The sequence below is a fragment of the Lissotriton vulgaris genome, unplaced genomic scaffold, assembly GCF_964263255.1.
Source record: "Lissotriton vulgaris unplaced genomic scaffold, aLisVul1.2 SCAFFOLD_758, whole genome shotgun sequence".
NCBI classification, from domain to species: Eukaryota; Metazoa; Chordata; class Amphibia; order Caudata; family Salamandridae; genus Lissotriton; species Lissotriton vulgaris.
The window spans coordinates 907,624-921,837 of record NW_028241353.1 but is presented as its reverse complement, the minus strand read 5'-3'; the positions used below and the strand labels follow the sequence as shown (position 1 = coordinate 921,837).

Sequence of the window (14,214 nt, the reverse complement as noted above, 5' to 3'; positions counted from 1 at the left end):
GCGTAGGACAGCAGCTCCCGCTAGCTGTCTAAACCCAGTAGAAGCCACATCCACTGCAGAGTCTATAATCTCGGCCGAGATCTATTCTCCCTCCTGCAGTATCTTCAGAGCTTCCGATTTTGAAGGTTCCGAAAGCATGTCCATGTACAGTGAGATATCCGACCACATCTGCCGGTCGTACCGACCCAGAATGCCTAAAGAATTAGCCGCACGGACCGTTGTCGCTGCCATCGTAGAGACTTGTTTCCCAATAGAGTCTAGACGCCTGCCGTCTCTATCCGGTGGGGCTGTGATCGGGGATGATGGATTTCTGGCCCGTTTTTGGGCAGCTTGCACGATCACAGAATCTGCCTTTGGGTGTCCTATAAGTCAAGCTGGAGATTTGTCAGGTGCCTTATTTTGTCTCTAGACGAGGCAATACTGGAGGGATAGATGCAGGAGTTGACATCACCTAGAGTCCCTCCTTTCAAATGAATTCAATAATTGGAATTGTCCGTATCTGTTTCCTTGGCTGGTCTTTAAAGTCATAGAGGAAACATTCCTCCTTCGTAGGTTCCATAGGAATAAGGAAACGTTGAATTGCTCTCTCCATGAGAAGGTGAAAACCTCCAATGTCCACTGGAGGTAAATGGGCAGGAATAGGAGGTAAAGGAGAAGGCGTTTGGATCTGATATTCATCCCACTCCGACAATAAGGATCTGTCATCGACTTCACCTTCCTTTCTCTTCATCCTCTGATGATTGTGCTTCCGCAGGATGATGGGAAATCACTGGCGAAAGAGGTCTTGGAGACCTGAATTCTGATTTGGAAGCCTGCGCCACAGGTGTAGGAGGCACGGAATCTGCTGATTCACATGGTGGGAAACGACGGTAATAATCGTTTAGCATATGTTGAAGATTGGTTAACAATGCTACAGGCATTTGAGCTGTTGGAACATTCGTAGTAGGTGACGCCAAATGTTCAGGCGAAGGTTGATCATCCTGATCTTCCTCTTGGTATTTAATGAGCAGTTCTGAAGGACTTGTAGCTGCGCCAAACCTACCATCCAAATCAGAATCCTCCTCACTGTCTTCAGAGACCAACAATTTGTCAGGAACTTGTAGAGGTACCTTATGAGGTGACAGGCGCAATGGAGATAAAAGTTCCAACCTAGAACCGCGCCATTGTAGCAAGGAAGGCTTCGCCATAGACGGCGTAGAAGTTAAAGCCGTAGATGGTAACCAGACCTGAATTTGTGTACATGTAGACAATTTTGGAGTCGACGGAAGAGCCGTCGATGGGCTCGTCAACGAAGGAATAAGTCCTGAAGATAACGCCGACAAGGGCGTAGTCGTCGATAAGGTTGCCTTCGACGACGAGGAGGGTTTCGTCGACGATGAAATCTTCATCGACGATGAAGTCTTCGTCGACGATTTGGCCGTCGACAATGTAGTTTTCGTTGATGAGCTCGTTGACTATGAGGAGGTCGTCGACGACGATGGAGCGGCCGTCGACGAAGTTTTCTTGGACTTAGTCATCGGCGGTGCGCCGACGGTGGCAGATGTAGTTTCTCTCGTTGACGAGTTAGGTTTCACTGAGACATAGACCAGCGTCAACGGTGATGTTGCCGACGACATGATCTTTTCAGGTTTAGGTGATGAGAGATACCGTTGATGTAGACGTTGTGTCAACGGAGATCTTTGTCGACGAAGGGGTCGTCGACGGTGCCGTCGATGACGGGGTCTTCTTCTGAGGTAAAATCTTCTCAGAAGTTGGTTTAGGAGGCAAAATCTTGATCGCTCTTCTCGGGGGCGTGGAAGGCAAAGGTTTGCTCTTGACAGGAGGAGTAGCCTTAGAAGTGGAAGGCCTCTCTGACCCCTTAGAAGGTTGCTGTCTCTTCACAACCTTGGCCCCAGGAGAAGATAACACCTCCTCAACAGCTCTCTTCCCAGAGGCCACAGTAGACCCAGAGGCAATACTGCCTACCTCAGACACTGGATTGTCCTGGTCCTTGAGGTTCTGCAGCCACAGAAGTAAGTGGCCCTCTCTGTCCCTGAGGGCCTTTTGAGGGAAGGTCCTGCATATCTTGCAGTCCTTCACTTGATGATACGGATACAGGCAGTAGATGCATTATTTGTGGTGATCTTCTGAGAAAAGCCGGAGCTTACCACTAGATTCACAAGGCCTGAATAATAATTTCTTTGAGGAAGACGTCCTAAAACCAAGAAATCCTGAAAATTTTGAGAAGAACTGAGCAGAGCTCAGGGAGACTCCCTTCACACGACGTGCGGTAGAAAATCTGAGAGCCTGAGCCTCTGGGGAGAACATTCTGGTGGGTGCTGTCGTCTGATTGGTTGCAGTTTGGACTATACAAAATGACTAGGATAGTCAAGAGTGTGGAAGTTTTTACTCTTGTAGCTTGGGTTACTTTACTTCCTGGTTGGTATTACCAAGTTTTTTCTAAGGATATTATTGCATATTATTGCTTTTTTATGTACCGTGGGACTCCCACTCCGACGAGGGGGAATGAATCAGGCATGTGAATCTATGAAAGACACCTTAATACTGGAGAACCTCAGCTTTTGGCTATACTCCACCCTGTCCCTGAAGGCTCAGGCAGCCAAGGTTGTCTCCTCGTCCTTTGCTTCTATGAAGTGGCTTAGAAAGATCCTATGGATACTGCCTTTCATCGCTCAAATAACTGTCATCCAGGCTTCAATTCTGTCCAGGTTAGATTATGGGAGCATCTTGTACTTAGAAGCCAACAAGTCCTTGGTCAGGTCAGGTACCTTCAGGTGATCCATAACTCTGCTGATAGGCTCCTGTTCTGAATGCCTAAATATTCCTCAGCGTCTGGTCATCTTCACAGTCTCCACTGGCTTACTGTGGAGAGGCGTATCACTTTCAAGGCACTCTGCTATACGCACAAAATCTACGCCCACTCTGGCCCTCTCCCTCCTACGCCCCGTGCTCTTCACTCTAGCAATCAATCTCTCTTTACAGTTCCTAGAGTTAGGTGTTCCCTGAAGGGCAGACGCTCCGTCGCTCTCCTGAGAACTAAGCACTGGAAGGCGCTCCCGGAATATCTGCAATGCTGCTCCTCTTTCATCACTTTCTGTGGGGAACTAAAAAATCTGGTTATTCTGAGCTCTCTCCTTAAGCGAATACATCCAACTAGAGCAGTATTGACTCTCCCAGGCCGCACAAGCGCTATTTCCGTACTATAAATACAATCGCACTCAACCTTCTAATGATTCTATTGCTCGGAAACCATAAATTCAAATGAACAAATATACGTAAAAAGGAAATGTTCAGATTGTCCAGAAAGACCATTTCAAACTAAATTTAAACTAAATCAATGCAAGGTCAGTCCAAATTCTTATTCCAATCAAGCAACTTCTTGTTTCAGGTCCAGCCAATAAACATAAATTGCTTGGGAAGCCAAGTAAGTATTATTTCAAATTTGGCTTGATGTAGTGATCAATACTACACAGAGATTCTTCTCATAGATTTTAATATAATGCAGGAGCCAAGGCATAATATTTCAAAACAAACTTATTCTTTACAAAATCCAACAGCAGCCCAATCAACGCATTTCATCCCAAATAGGGACTACATCAAGGATTAGAAAATGTATTTTTCTTGTATCTTTAAGTGACCCTTTTCTGGATAGTGAAATCCCATAAAAATGCAGGCGTCGAGTAAATGTATCCCCATTGGGACCTGCTACATTAAGCAGAATGCCGCCAAATACTATCTACACGAATCCTTATCATTATGTGTATTGGCTGGACCTGCAAGAAGAAGTTGCATGATTGGAATAAGAATTTGGACTGACATTGCACTGAGTTAATTTGAAATTAGAATCAGTGGATCAGAATTCTCCTCCACTCGAGGGCAATCTCATGATAGGGGCCATAGGACCTTGCATCAGTACCCTGCACCACAGGCAACAAGGCAGGCAGCAAGAAAATCACCTGCCGGCTGTCTTGTAAAGAAGGGAAAGGCCTTCAGGTCTTTTCCGTGCACCACAAGCACTCAATGCAAACTGCAATGGGACGCCCAGACATGATCGAAATTTCACAAATTAAAATAAAATCTTACTGCCATGTTTTGAGTGATCTGGAGCTTTTTAATAGGTTCTGAAGTCAATGACAGTAAGAATGCATTTGCATAACTCATTCTGGGCAAGATCTAAGCTCTGACTGCATGAGCTTGAAATTGTTGAGGTGCAAGATCTTCTTGAGTTTCTCATCTGCAGAACACAGCCTTATGCAGCGGAGTTCTCATGATGTCTCAAATGTAGGTCATGTCAAGAATGGAGGCAAAGTTTTCCAACTTAGAGACAGGACTTGGCAGAGACACCATCTCATCACAGTATCATCACCTTCAGCATGTTGTTAACTATTCCAATCCTGGATAGGTCTGTCGGAATGCAGGACTATCTGGATATTATCAGCATATGACATTAAGCACAGGACAAAAGCTATAATAAGAACCAATAAGGGCTGCATGGAAACATGAACAAAAGGAAAATACGGGAGGATCGTGGGGGTTCTTCACAAGCGACTGGTGTTAACAAGGAATGGCAGAATGAAGGACCAAGGATTGTCTCTGACCTGATAGGGTTGGGGAGCCAGGGTATAGCTACAGCCCAAAGGCTTACTGCTGCCAAGCAATGCCCTGGTTGTTGCTTTGCATGTCTCTGCAATACAGGGATGTGAACAAGATATACCATACATGCTGAGTGCCCTCTCATGGAATGGGTCAAATAGGACCACACACTCATGAAATTACTACTCCCTGTTCCCATGTGCATATAGAGAATAGTCTGAGTGGCATTACTGCTCCTGGTGATATTGTTTTTTTCATCATTCCATTAAAAATATATATATTTTCAACATGTAACTTGAGCTGTACATAAAGCATTTAGGCCATTCGACTGATAGTATTGTTGCCGGTGCTCCCATGTGTAGGCAGGAAATGGTCTTGGTGAGATCACAGCTCTCTGGATTAAGCCTGTAACGTTACTGCGCTCAGTGCTTGGGTGTGTGATTTAAATTTGGTTTGGATGAGATTACTGTTCCCAGTCTTTCTTTGTGTGTATTAAACTTGATTATGGGTGGAATTGCGGCACCTGGTCTTCCTGTGTCTATTAAACGTGGTCTGACTGGTATTACTGCACCTGGTCTTCCTGTGCGTATTAAACTTGGTCTGATTGGTATTACTGCACCTGGTCTTCCTGTGTCTATTAAATGTGGTCTGACTGGTATTACTGCACCTGGTCTTCCTGTGTCTATTAAATGTGGTCTGACTGGTATTACTGCACCTGGTCTTCCTGTGTCTATTAAACGTGGTCTGACTTGTATTACTGCACCTGGTCTTCCTGTGCGTATTAAACTTGGTCTGATTGGTATTACTGCACCTGGTCTTTTTTTTTTTGTTGCATAGTTTTATATAGCGCAAACTTGACCCGAATCGGGTTTCAGAGCGCTTTACATAGCACCAGTTACGTTACACGAGGACACACATTAATTTTTGTTGAGGCACAGGGAGATTAAGTGATTTGCCCAGATTCACAGGATGTTCAGCGGCAAACCCAGTTCCCCAGATTTGAGGTCGACCACCGTTAGGCCAACTCCTCTGGTATTACTGCACCTGGTCTTCCTGTATGTATTAAACTTGGTCTGATTTGTATTACTGCACCTGGTCTTCCTGTGCGTATTACATTTGGTCAGATTGGTATTACTACACCTGGTATTCCTGTGGGTATTAAACTTGCTCTGATTGGGGTTACTGCTCCTGGTCTTCCTTTGTGCATTAAACGTGCTCTGGGTGGCATTACTGCACCTGGCTTTCCTGTGGGTATTAAACTTTATATGATTGGTATTACTGCACCTGGTCTTCCTGTGTTTATTACACTATATCTAGTAGGTATTACTGCACCTGGTCTTCCTGTGTGTATTATACTTTATCTGGGTGGGATTACTGCTCCTGGTCTTCCTGTGGTATTATACTTTATCTGGGTGGGATTACTGCACCTGGTCTTCCTGTGTGTATTATACTTTATCTGGGTGGCATTACTGCTCCTGGTCTTCCTGTGTGTATTATACTTTATCTGGGTGGGATTACTGCACCTGTTCTTCCTGTGTGTATTATACTTTATCTGGGTGGGGTTACTGCTCCTGGTCTTCCTTTGTGCATTAAACGTGCTCTGGGTGGGATTACTGCACCTGGTTTTCCTGTGGGTATTAAACGTGGTCTGATTGGTATTACTGCAACTGGTCTTCCTGTGTGTATTAAACTTTATCTGATTGGTATTACTGCACCTGGCCTTCCTGTGTATATTATACTTTATCTGGGTGGGATTACTGCACCTGGTCTTCGTGTGCGTATTAAACTTGGTCTAATTGGTATTATTGCACCTGGTCTTCCTGTGTGTATTAAACTTTATCTGGTTGGTATTACTGCACCTGGTCTTCCTGCCTGTGAGTATTAAACTCAGTCCGATTGGTATTACTGCACCAGGCTTTCCAGTGTGTATTGTAATTGGTCTGCTTGGTATTACTGCTCCTAGTCTTCACGTGTGGATTAAACTTGCTGTGATTGGTGTTATTGCACCTGGTCTTTCTGTGTGTATTAAACTTGGTCTGATTGGTATTACTGCTCCTGGTCTTCCCGTGCGGATTAAACCTGTTCTGGGTAGGATTACCGCTCCTGGTCTTCCTGTGTGCATTAAAATTAATCTGGGTGAGATTACTGCACCAGGTCTTCCAGTCTGTATTAAACTTGGTCTGATTGGTATTACTGCACCTGGTTGTCCAGTGGGTATTAAACTTGGTCTGATTGGTATTACTGCTCCTGGTCTTCCCGTGTGTATTAAACTTAACTCCTTCGCTGCTGATGACGAGCTCAGCTCGTCATCAGCCACGGGTGGCGTGTGCTGATGACGAGCTGAGCTCGTCATGTAACGCAGTATTTTTAAAAATGCCGCACAGCGCAAAAATCACCGCAGCAGCGATGCGGTTAATCTGGGTGGGATTACTGCACCAGGTCTTCCAGTGTGTATTAAACTTGGTCTGATTGGTATTACTGCTCCTGGTCGTCCAGTGAGTATTAAACTTGGTCTGGTTGGTATTACTGCACCTGGTCTTCCTGCCTGTGAGTATTAAACTCAGTCCGATTGGTATTACTGCACCAGGCTTTCCAGTGTGTATTGTAATTGGTCTGCTTGGTATTACTGCTCCTAGTCTTCACGTGTGGGTTAAACTTGCTGTGATTGGTGTTATTGAACCCGGTCTTTCTGTGTGTATTAAACTTGATCTGATTGGTATTACTGCTCCTGGTCTTCCCGTGCGGATTAAACCTGTCCTTCGCTGCTGATGACGAGCTCAGCTCGTCATCAGCCACAGGTGGCGTGTGCCTCAGCTCGTCATGTAACGCGGTATTTTTAAAAATGCCGCACAGCGCAAAAATCACTGCAGCAGCGATGCGGTTAATCTGGGTGGGATTACTGCACCAGGTCTTCCAGTGTGTATTAAACTTGGTCTGATTGGTATTACTGCTCCTGGTCGTCCAGCGAGTATTTAACTTGGTCTGGTTGGTATTACTGCACCTGGTCTTCCTGCCTGTGAGTATTAAACTCAGTCCGATTGATATTACTGCACCAGGCTTTCCAGTGTGTATTGTAATTGGTCTGCTTGGTATTACTGCTCCTAGTCTTCACGTGTGGATTAAACTTGCTGTGATTGGCGTTATTGCACCTGGTCTTTCTGTGTGTATTAAACTTGATCTGATTGGTATTACTGCTCCTGGTCTTCCCGTGCGGATTAAACCTGTTCTGGGTAGAATTACCGCTCCTGGTCTTCCTGTGTGCATTAAAATTAATCTGGGTGGGATTACTGCACCAGGTCTTCCAGTCTGTATTAAACTTGATCTGATTGGTATTACTGCACCTGGTCGTCCAGTGGGTATTAAACTTGGTCTGATTGGTATTACTGCTCTTGGTCTTCCCGTGTGTATTAAACTTAATCTGGGTGGGATTACTGCACCAGGTCTTCCAGTGTGTATTAAACTTGGTCTGATTGGTATTACTGCACCTGGTCTTCCTGTGTGTTAAACTTGGTTTGATTGGTATTACTGCTCCTAGTCTTCACGTGTGGATTAAACTTGCTGTGATTGGTGTTACTGCACCTGGTCTTTCTGTGTGTATTAAACTTGGTCTGATTGGTATTACTGCACCTGGTCTTCCTGTGTGTATTAAACTTGGTCTGATTGGTATTACTGCTCCTGGTCTTTCCGTGTGGATGAAACCTGTTCTGGGTAGGATTACCGCTCCTGGTCTTCCTGTGTGCATTAAAATTAATCTGGGTGGGATTACTGCACCAGGTCTTCCAGTGTGTATTAAACTTGGTCTGATTGGTATTACTGCACCTGGTCTTCCAGTGTGTATTAAACTTGGTCTGATTGGTATTACTGCTCCTGGTCTTCCTGTGTGTATTACACTTAATCTGGGTGGGATTACTGCACCAGGTCTTCCAGTGTGTATTAAACTTGGTCCGATTGGTATTACTTCTCCTGGTCTTCCTGTGTGTATTAAACTTGGTCTGATTGCTATTACTGCTCCTGGTCTTCCCCTGTGGATTAAAATTGTTCTGGGTAGGATTACCGCTCCTGGTCTTCCTGTGTGCATTAAACTTGTTCTGGGTAGGATTCCTGCCCCTGGTATTCTTGTATACATTAAACGTGCTCTGGGTGGGAATATTGCCACTGGTCTTCCTGTGTGTATTTTACATGATATGGATGGGATTACTGCTCCTGGTCTTCCTGTGTGCATTTAACTTGCTCTGGATGGGATTACTGCTTCTGGTCTTCCTGTGTGCATTTAACTTGCTCTGGGTGGGATTACTGCACCTGGTTCCTGTGTGTATTATTCTTGCACTGGGTGGGTTTACTGCACCTGGGCTGCTGGTGTGAATGCAACTTTATCTGGGTGGTATTACTGCATCTGGTCTTTCTGTGTGAATTAAAGGTGGTCTGATTCGGATTACTGCTCCTGGTCTTCCTGTGTGCATTAAACGTGCTCTGGTGGGATTACTGCTCCTGGCCTTCCTGTGTGTTTTAAACATGGTCTGATTGGTATTACTGCTCCTGGTCTTCCTGTGTGCATTAAACTTGTTCTGGGTAGGATTACTGCTCCTGGTCTTCCTGTGTGCATTAAACATGCTCTGGGTGGGATTACTGCTCCTGGTCTTCCTCTGTGTATTTAACTTGCTCTGGGTGGCATTACTGCACTTGGTCTTCCTGTGTGTATTAAATTTGTTCTGGGTTGGTTTACTGCACCTGGGCTGCTGGTGTGAATGAAACCTTTTCTCAGTGGGATTACTGTCCCTGGTCTTCCTGTGTGCATTAAACGTGCTCTGGGTGGGATTACTGCTCCTGGCCTTCCTGTGTGTATTACACTTGTTCCGGGTAGGATTACTGCTCCTTTTCTTCCTGTGTGCATTAAACTTGTTCTGGGTGGGATTACTGCACCTACTCTTCCTGTGTGCACTAGACAAGCTCTGGGTGGGATTACTGCTTCTGGTCTTACTCTGTGCATTAAATGTGCTCTGGATGCGGTTCCTGCTCCTGGTCTTCCCGTGCGTATTAAACTTGTTCTGGGTGAAGTTACTGCTACTGGTCTTCCTGTGTGTATTTTACTTGAACCGGGTGGGATTACTGCTCCTGGTCATCCTGTGTGCATTAAAAGCACTCTGGGTGGGATTACTGCTCCTGGTCTTCCTTTGTGCATTAACCGCACTCCAGGTGGGATTACTGCTCCTAGTCTTCCTGTGCGCATTAAACTTGGCCTGATTGGTATTACTGCACCTGGTCTTCCTGTGTGTTAAACTTGGTTTGATTGGTATTACTGCTCCTAGTCTTCACGTGTGGATTAAACTTGCTGTGATTGGTGTTACTGCACCTGGTCTTTCTGTGTGTATTAAACTTGGTCTGATTGGTATTACTGCACCTGGTCTTCCTGTGTGTATTAAACTTGGTCTGATTGGTATTACTGCTCCTGGTCTTTCCCTGTGGATTAACCCTGTTCTGGGTAGGATTACCGCTCCTGGTCTTCCTGTGTGCATTAAAATTAATCTGGGTGGGATTACTGCACCAGGTCTTCCAGTGTGTATTAAACTTGGTCTGATTGGTATTACTGCACCTGGTCGTCCAGTGGGTATTAAACTTGGTCTGATTGGTATTACTGCTCCTGGTCTTCCCGTGTGTATTAAACTTAATCTGGGTGGGATTACTGCACCAGGTCTTCCAGTGTGTATTAAACTTGGTCTGATTGGTATTACTTCTCCTGGTCTTCCTGTGTGTATTAAACTTGGTCGGATTGGTATTACTGCTCCTGGTCTTCCCCTATGGATTAAAATTGTTCTGGGTAGGATTACCGCTCCTGGTCTTCCTGTGTGCATTAAACTTGTTCTGGGTAGGATTACTGCCCCTGGTATTCTTGTGTACATTAAACGTGCTCTGGGTGGGAATACTGCCACTGGTCTTCCTGTGTGTATTTTACATGATATGGATGGGATTACTGCTCCTGGTCTTCCTGTGTGCATTGAACTTGCTCTGGATGGAATTACTGCTTCTGGTCTTCCTGTGTGCATTTAACTTGCTCTCGTTGGGATTACTGCTCCTGGTCTTCCTGTGTGCATTTAACTTGCTCTGGGTGGGATTACTGCACCTGGTTCCTGTGTGTATTATTCTTGTTCTGGGTGGGTTTACTGCACCTGGGCTGCTGGTGTGAATGCAATTTTATCTGGGTGGTATTACTGCATCTGGTCTTTCTGTGTGAATTAAAGGTGGTCTGATTCGGATTACTGCTCCTGGTCTTCCTGTGTGCATTAAACGTGCTCTGGTGGGATTACTGCTCTTGGCCTTCCTGTGTGTATTAAACTTGTTCTGGGTAGGATTACTGCTCATTTTCTTCCTGTGTGTATTATACTTGTTCTGGGTAGGAATTCTGCTCCTGGTCTTCCTGTGTGCATTAAACTTGTTCTGGCTGGGATTACTTCTCCTGGTCTTCCTGTGTGTATTAAACTTGTTCTGGGTGGGATTACCGCTCCTGGTCTTCCTGTGTGCATTAAAATTAATCTGGGTAGGATTACTGCACCAGGTCTTCCAGTGTGTATTAAACTTGGTCTGATTGGTATTGCTGCACCTAGTCGTCCAGTTGGTATTAAACTTGGTCTGATTGGTATTACTGCTCCTGGTCTTCCCCTGTGGATTAAACCTGTTCTGGGTAGCATTACTGCTCCTGGTCTTCTTGTGTGCATTAAACTTGTTCTGGGTAGGAATACTGCTCCTGGTATTCCTGTGTGCATTAAATGTGCTCTGGGTGGGATTACCGCTCCTGGTCTTCCTGTGTGCATTAAACTTGTTCTGGGTAGGATTACTGCTCCTGGTCTTCCTGGGTGTATTAAACGTGCACTGGGTGGGATTACTGCTCCTGGTCTTCCTGTGTGCAAAAGACATGCTCTGGGTAGGATTACAGCTTCTGGTTTTCCTGTGTGTATTAAATGTGCTCTGGGTGGGATTACTGCTCCTGGTCTTCCTGTGTGTTAAACTTGGTTTGGTTGGTATAACTGCTCCTAGTCTTCACGTGTGGATTAAACTTGGTCTGATTGGTTTTACTGCTCCTGGTTTTCCTGTGTGGATTAAACCTGTTCTGGGTAGGATTACAGCTCCTGGTCTGCCTGTGTGCATTAAAATTAATCTGGGTGGGATTACTGCACCAGGTCTTCCAGTGTGTATTAAACTTGGTCTGATTGGTATTACTGCACCTGGTCGTCCAGTGGGTATTAAACTTGGTCTGATTGGTATTACTGCTCCTGGTCTTCCCATGTGGATTAAACCTGTTCTGGGTAGCATTGCTGCTCCTGGCCTTCCCCTGTGGATTAAACCTGTTCTGGGTAGCATTGCTGCTCCTGGTCTTCCTGTGTGCATTAAACTTGTTCTGGGTAGGATTACTGCTCCTGGTCTTCTTGTGTACATTAAACGTGCTCTGGGTGGGAAAACTGCCACTGGTCTTCCTGTGTGTATTTTACTTGCTCTGGGTTGAATTACTGCTCCTGGCCTTCCTGTGTGCATTTAACTTGCTCTGGATGGGATTACTGCACCTCGTTTTTCTGTGTGAATTAAAGGTGGTCTGATTCGGATTACTGCTCCTGGCCTTCCTCTGTGTATTAAACTTGTTCTGGGTAGGATTACGGCTCCTGTGTGGAATAAATTTGCTCTGATTGGTATTACTGCACCTGGTCTTCCTGTGTGTATTAAATTTGGTCTGATTGGTATTACTGCTCCTGGTCTTCCCGTGTGGATTAAACTTGTTCTGGGTAGGATTACCGCTCCTGGTCTTCCTGTGTACATTAAACTTGGTCTGACTGGTTTTACTACACCTGGTCTTCCTGTGTGTATTAAACCTGGTCTGATTGGTATTACTGCACCTGGTCTTCCCGTGTGGATTAAACTTGTTCTGGGTGGGATTACTGCTCCAGGTCTTCCTGTGTGTATTAAACTTGGTCTGATTGGTATTACTTCTCCTGGTCTTCCTGTGTGTATTAAACTTGGTCTGATTGGTATTACTGCTCCTCGTCTTTCCCTGTGGATTAAACATGTTCTGGGTAGGATTACCGCTCCTGGTCTTCCTGTGTGCATTAAAATTAATCTGCTTGGGATTACTGCACCAGGTCTTCCAGTGTGTATTAAACTTGGTCTGATTGGTATTACTTCTCCTGGTCGTCCAGTGGGTATTAAACTTGGTCTTATTGGTATTACTGCTCCTGGTCTTCCCGTGTGTATTAAACTTAATCTGGGTGGGATTACTGCACCAGGTCTTCCAGTGTGTATTAAACTTGGTCTGATTGGTATTACTTCTCCTGGTCTTCCTGTGTGTATTAAACTTGGTCAGATTGGTATTACTGCTCCTGGTCTTCCCCTGTGGATTAAAATTGTTCTGGGTAGGATTACCGCTCCTGGTCTTCCTGTGTGCATTAAACTTGTTCTGGGTAGGATTACTGCCCCTGGTATTCTTGTGTACATTAAACGTGCTCTGGGTGGGAATACTGCCACTGGTCTTCCTGTGTGTATTTTACATAATATGGATGGGATTACTGCTCCTGGTCTTCCTGTGTGCATTGAACTTGCTCTGGATGGAATTACTGCTTCTGGTCTTCCTGTGTGCATTTAACTTGCTCTCGTTGGGATTACTGCTCCTGGTCTTCCTGTGTGCATTTAACTTGCTCTGGGTGGGATTACTGCACCTGGTTCCTGTGTGTATTATTCTTGCACTGGGTGGGTTTACTGCACCTGGGCTGCTGGTTTGAATGCAACTTTATCTGGGTGGTATTACTGCATCTGGTCTTTCTGTGTGAATTAAAGGTGGTCTGATTCGGATTACTGCTCCTGGTCTTCCTGTGTGCATTAAACGTGCTCTGGTGGGATTACTGCTCCTGGCCTTCCGGTGTGTATTAAACTTGTTCTGGGTAGGATTACTGCTCATTTTCTTCCTGTGTGTATTATACTTGTTCTGGGTAGGATTTCTGCTCCTGGTCTTCCTGTGTGCATTAAACTTGTTCTGGGTGGGATTACTTCTCCTGGTCTTCCTGTGTGTATTAAACTTGTTCTGGGTGGGATTACCGCTCCTGGTCTTCCTGTGTGCATTAAAATTAATCTGGGTAGGATTACTGCACCAGGTCTTCCAGTGTGTATTAAACTTGGTCTGATTGGCCCTGGTACTCCTCGATCTCTCGGCCGCATTTGACACGGTAGACCATACCATCTTACTGTCCCGTGTCAAGGCGGCTGGAATTGAGGGAGCAGCCCTGGTGTGGCTTTCCTCCTTCCTGAGGGACCGCACTCAGGCGGTCCGGCTCGGAGATTTCACAACCATCCCACTCCCAGTCACGTGTGGTGTCCCCCAGGGTTCTTCCTTGTCCCCCCTACTATTCAATCTTTACCCTCATCTTCGCTCTTCAACAGCTGGAGGTCACCGTGTTTAACTACGCGGATGACCTCCAGCTCATATTTGACCTATCCCCTTCTCCCCTCTCTGTTTCCAGCTTCTAGCACACCATGACATTTATCAGGGACTGGATGAACCACAACCATCTCAAGTTTAATCCGGACAAAACCGAGTTGGTTCTTACCGGAGGTCCTTCCAGTCCCTGGAACTCTCTCTTCTGGCCC

At 45.5% G+C, this 14,214-nt stretch overlaps 1 protein-coding gene across 1 annotated transcript in view; it reads right to left on the bottom strand.

Annotated features, from left to right (window-relative positions):
* Window positions 1-1,629: 1,629 nt before the first annotated feature.
* LOC147671313 (ras GTPase-activating protein nGAP-like) overlaps window positions 1,630-14,214 on the bottom strand; it is a 541,239-nt gene continuing 528,654 nt past the window's right edge. The window contains exon 6 of the mRNA XM_086948081.1: window positions 1,630-2,040. Coding sequence (XP_086804207.1) covers window positions 1,630-2,040 — 411 coding nt within the window. The remainder of the gene's footprint in view (window positions 2,041-14,214) is intronic.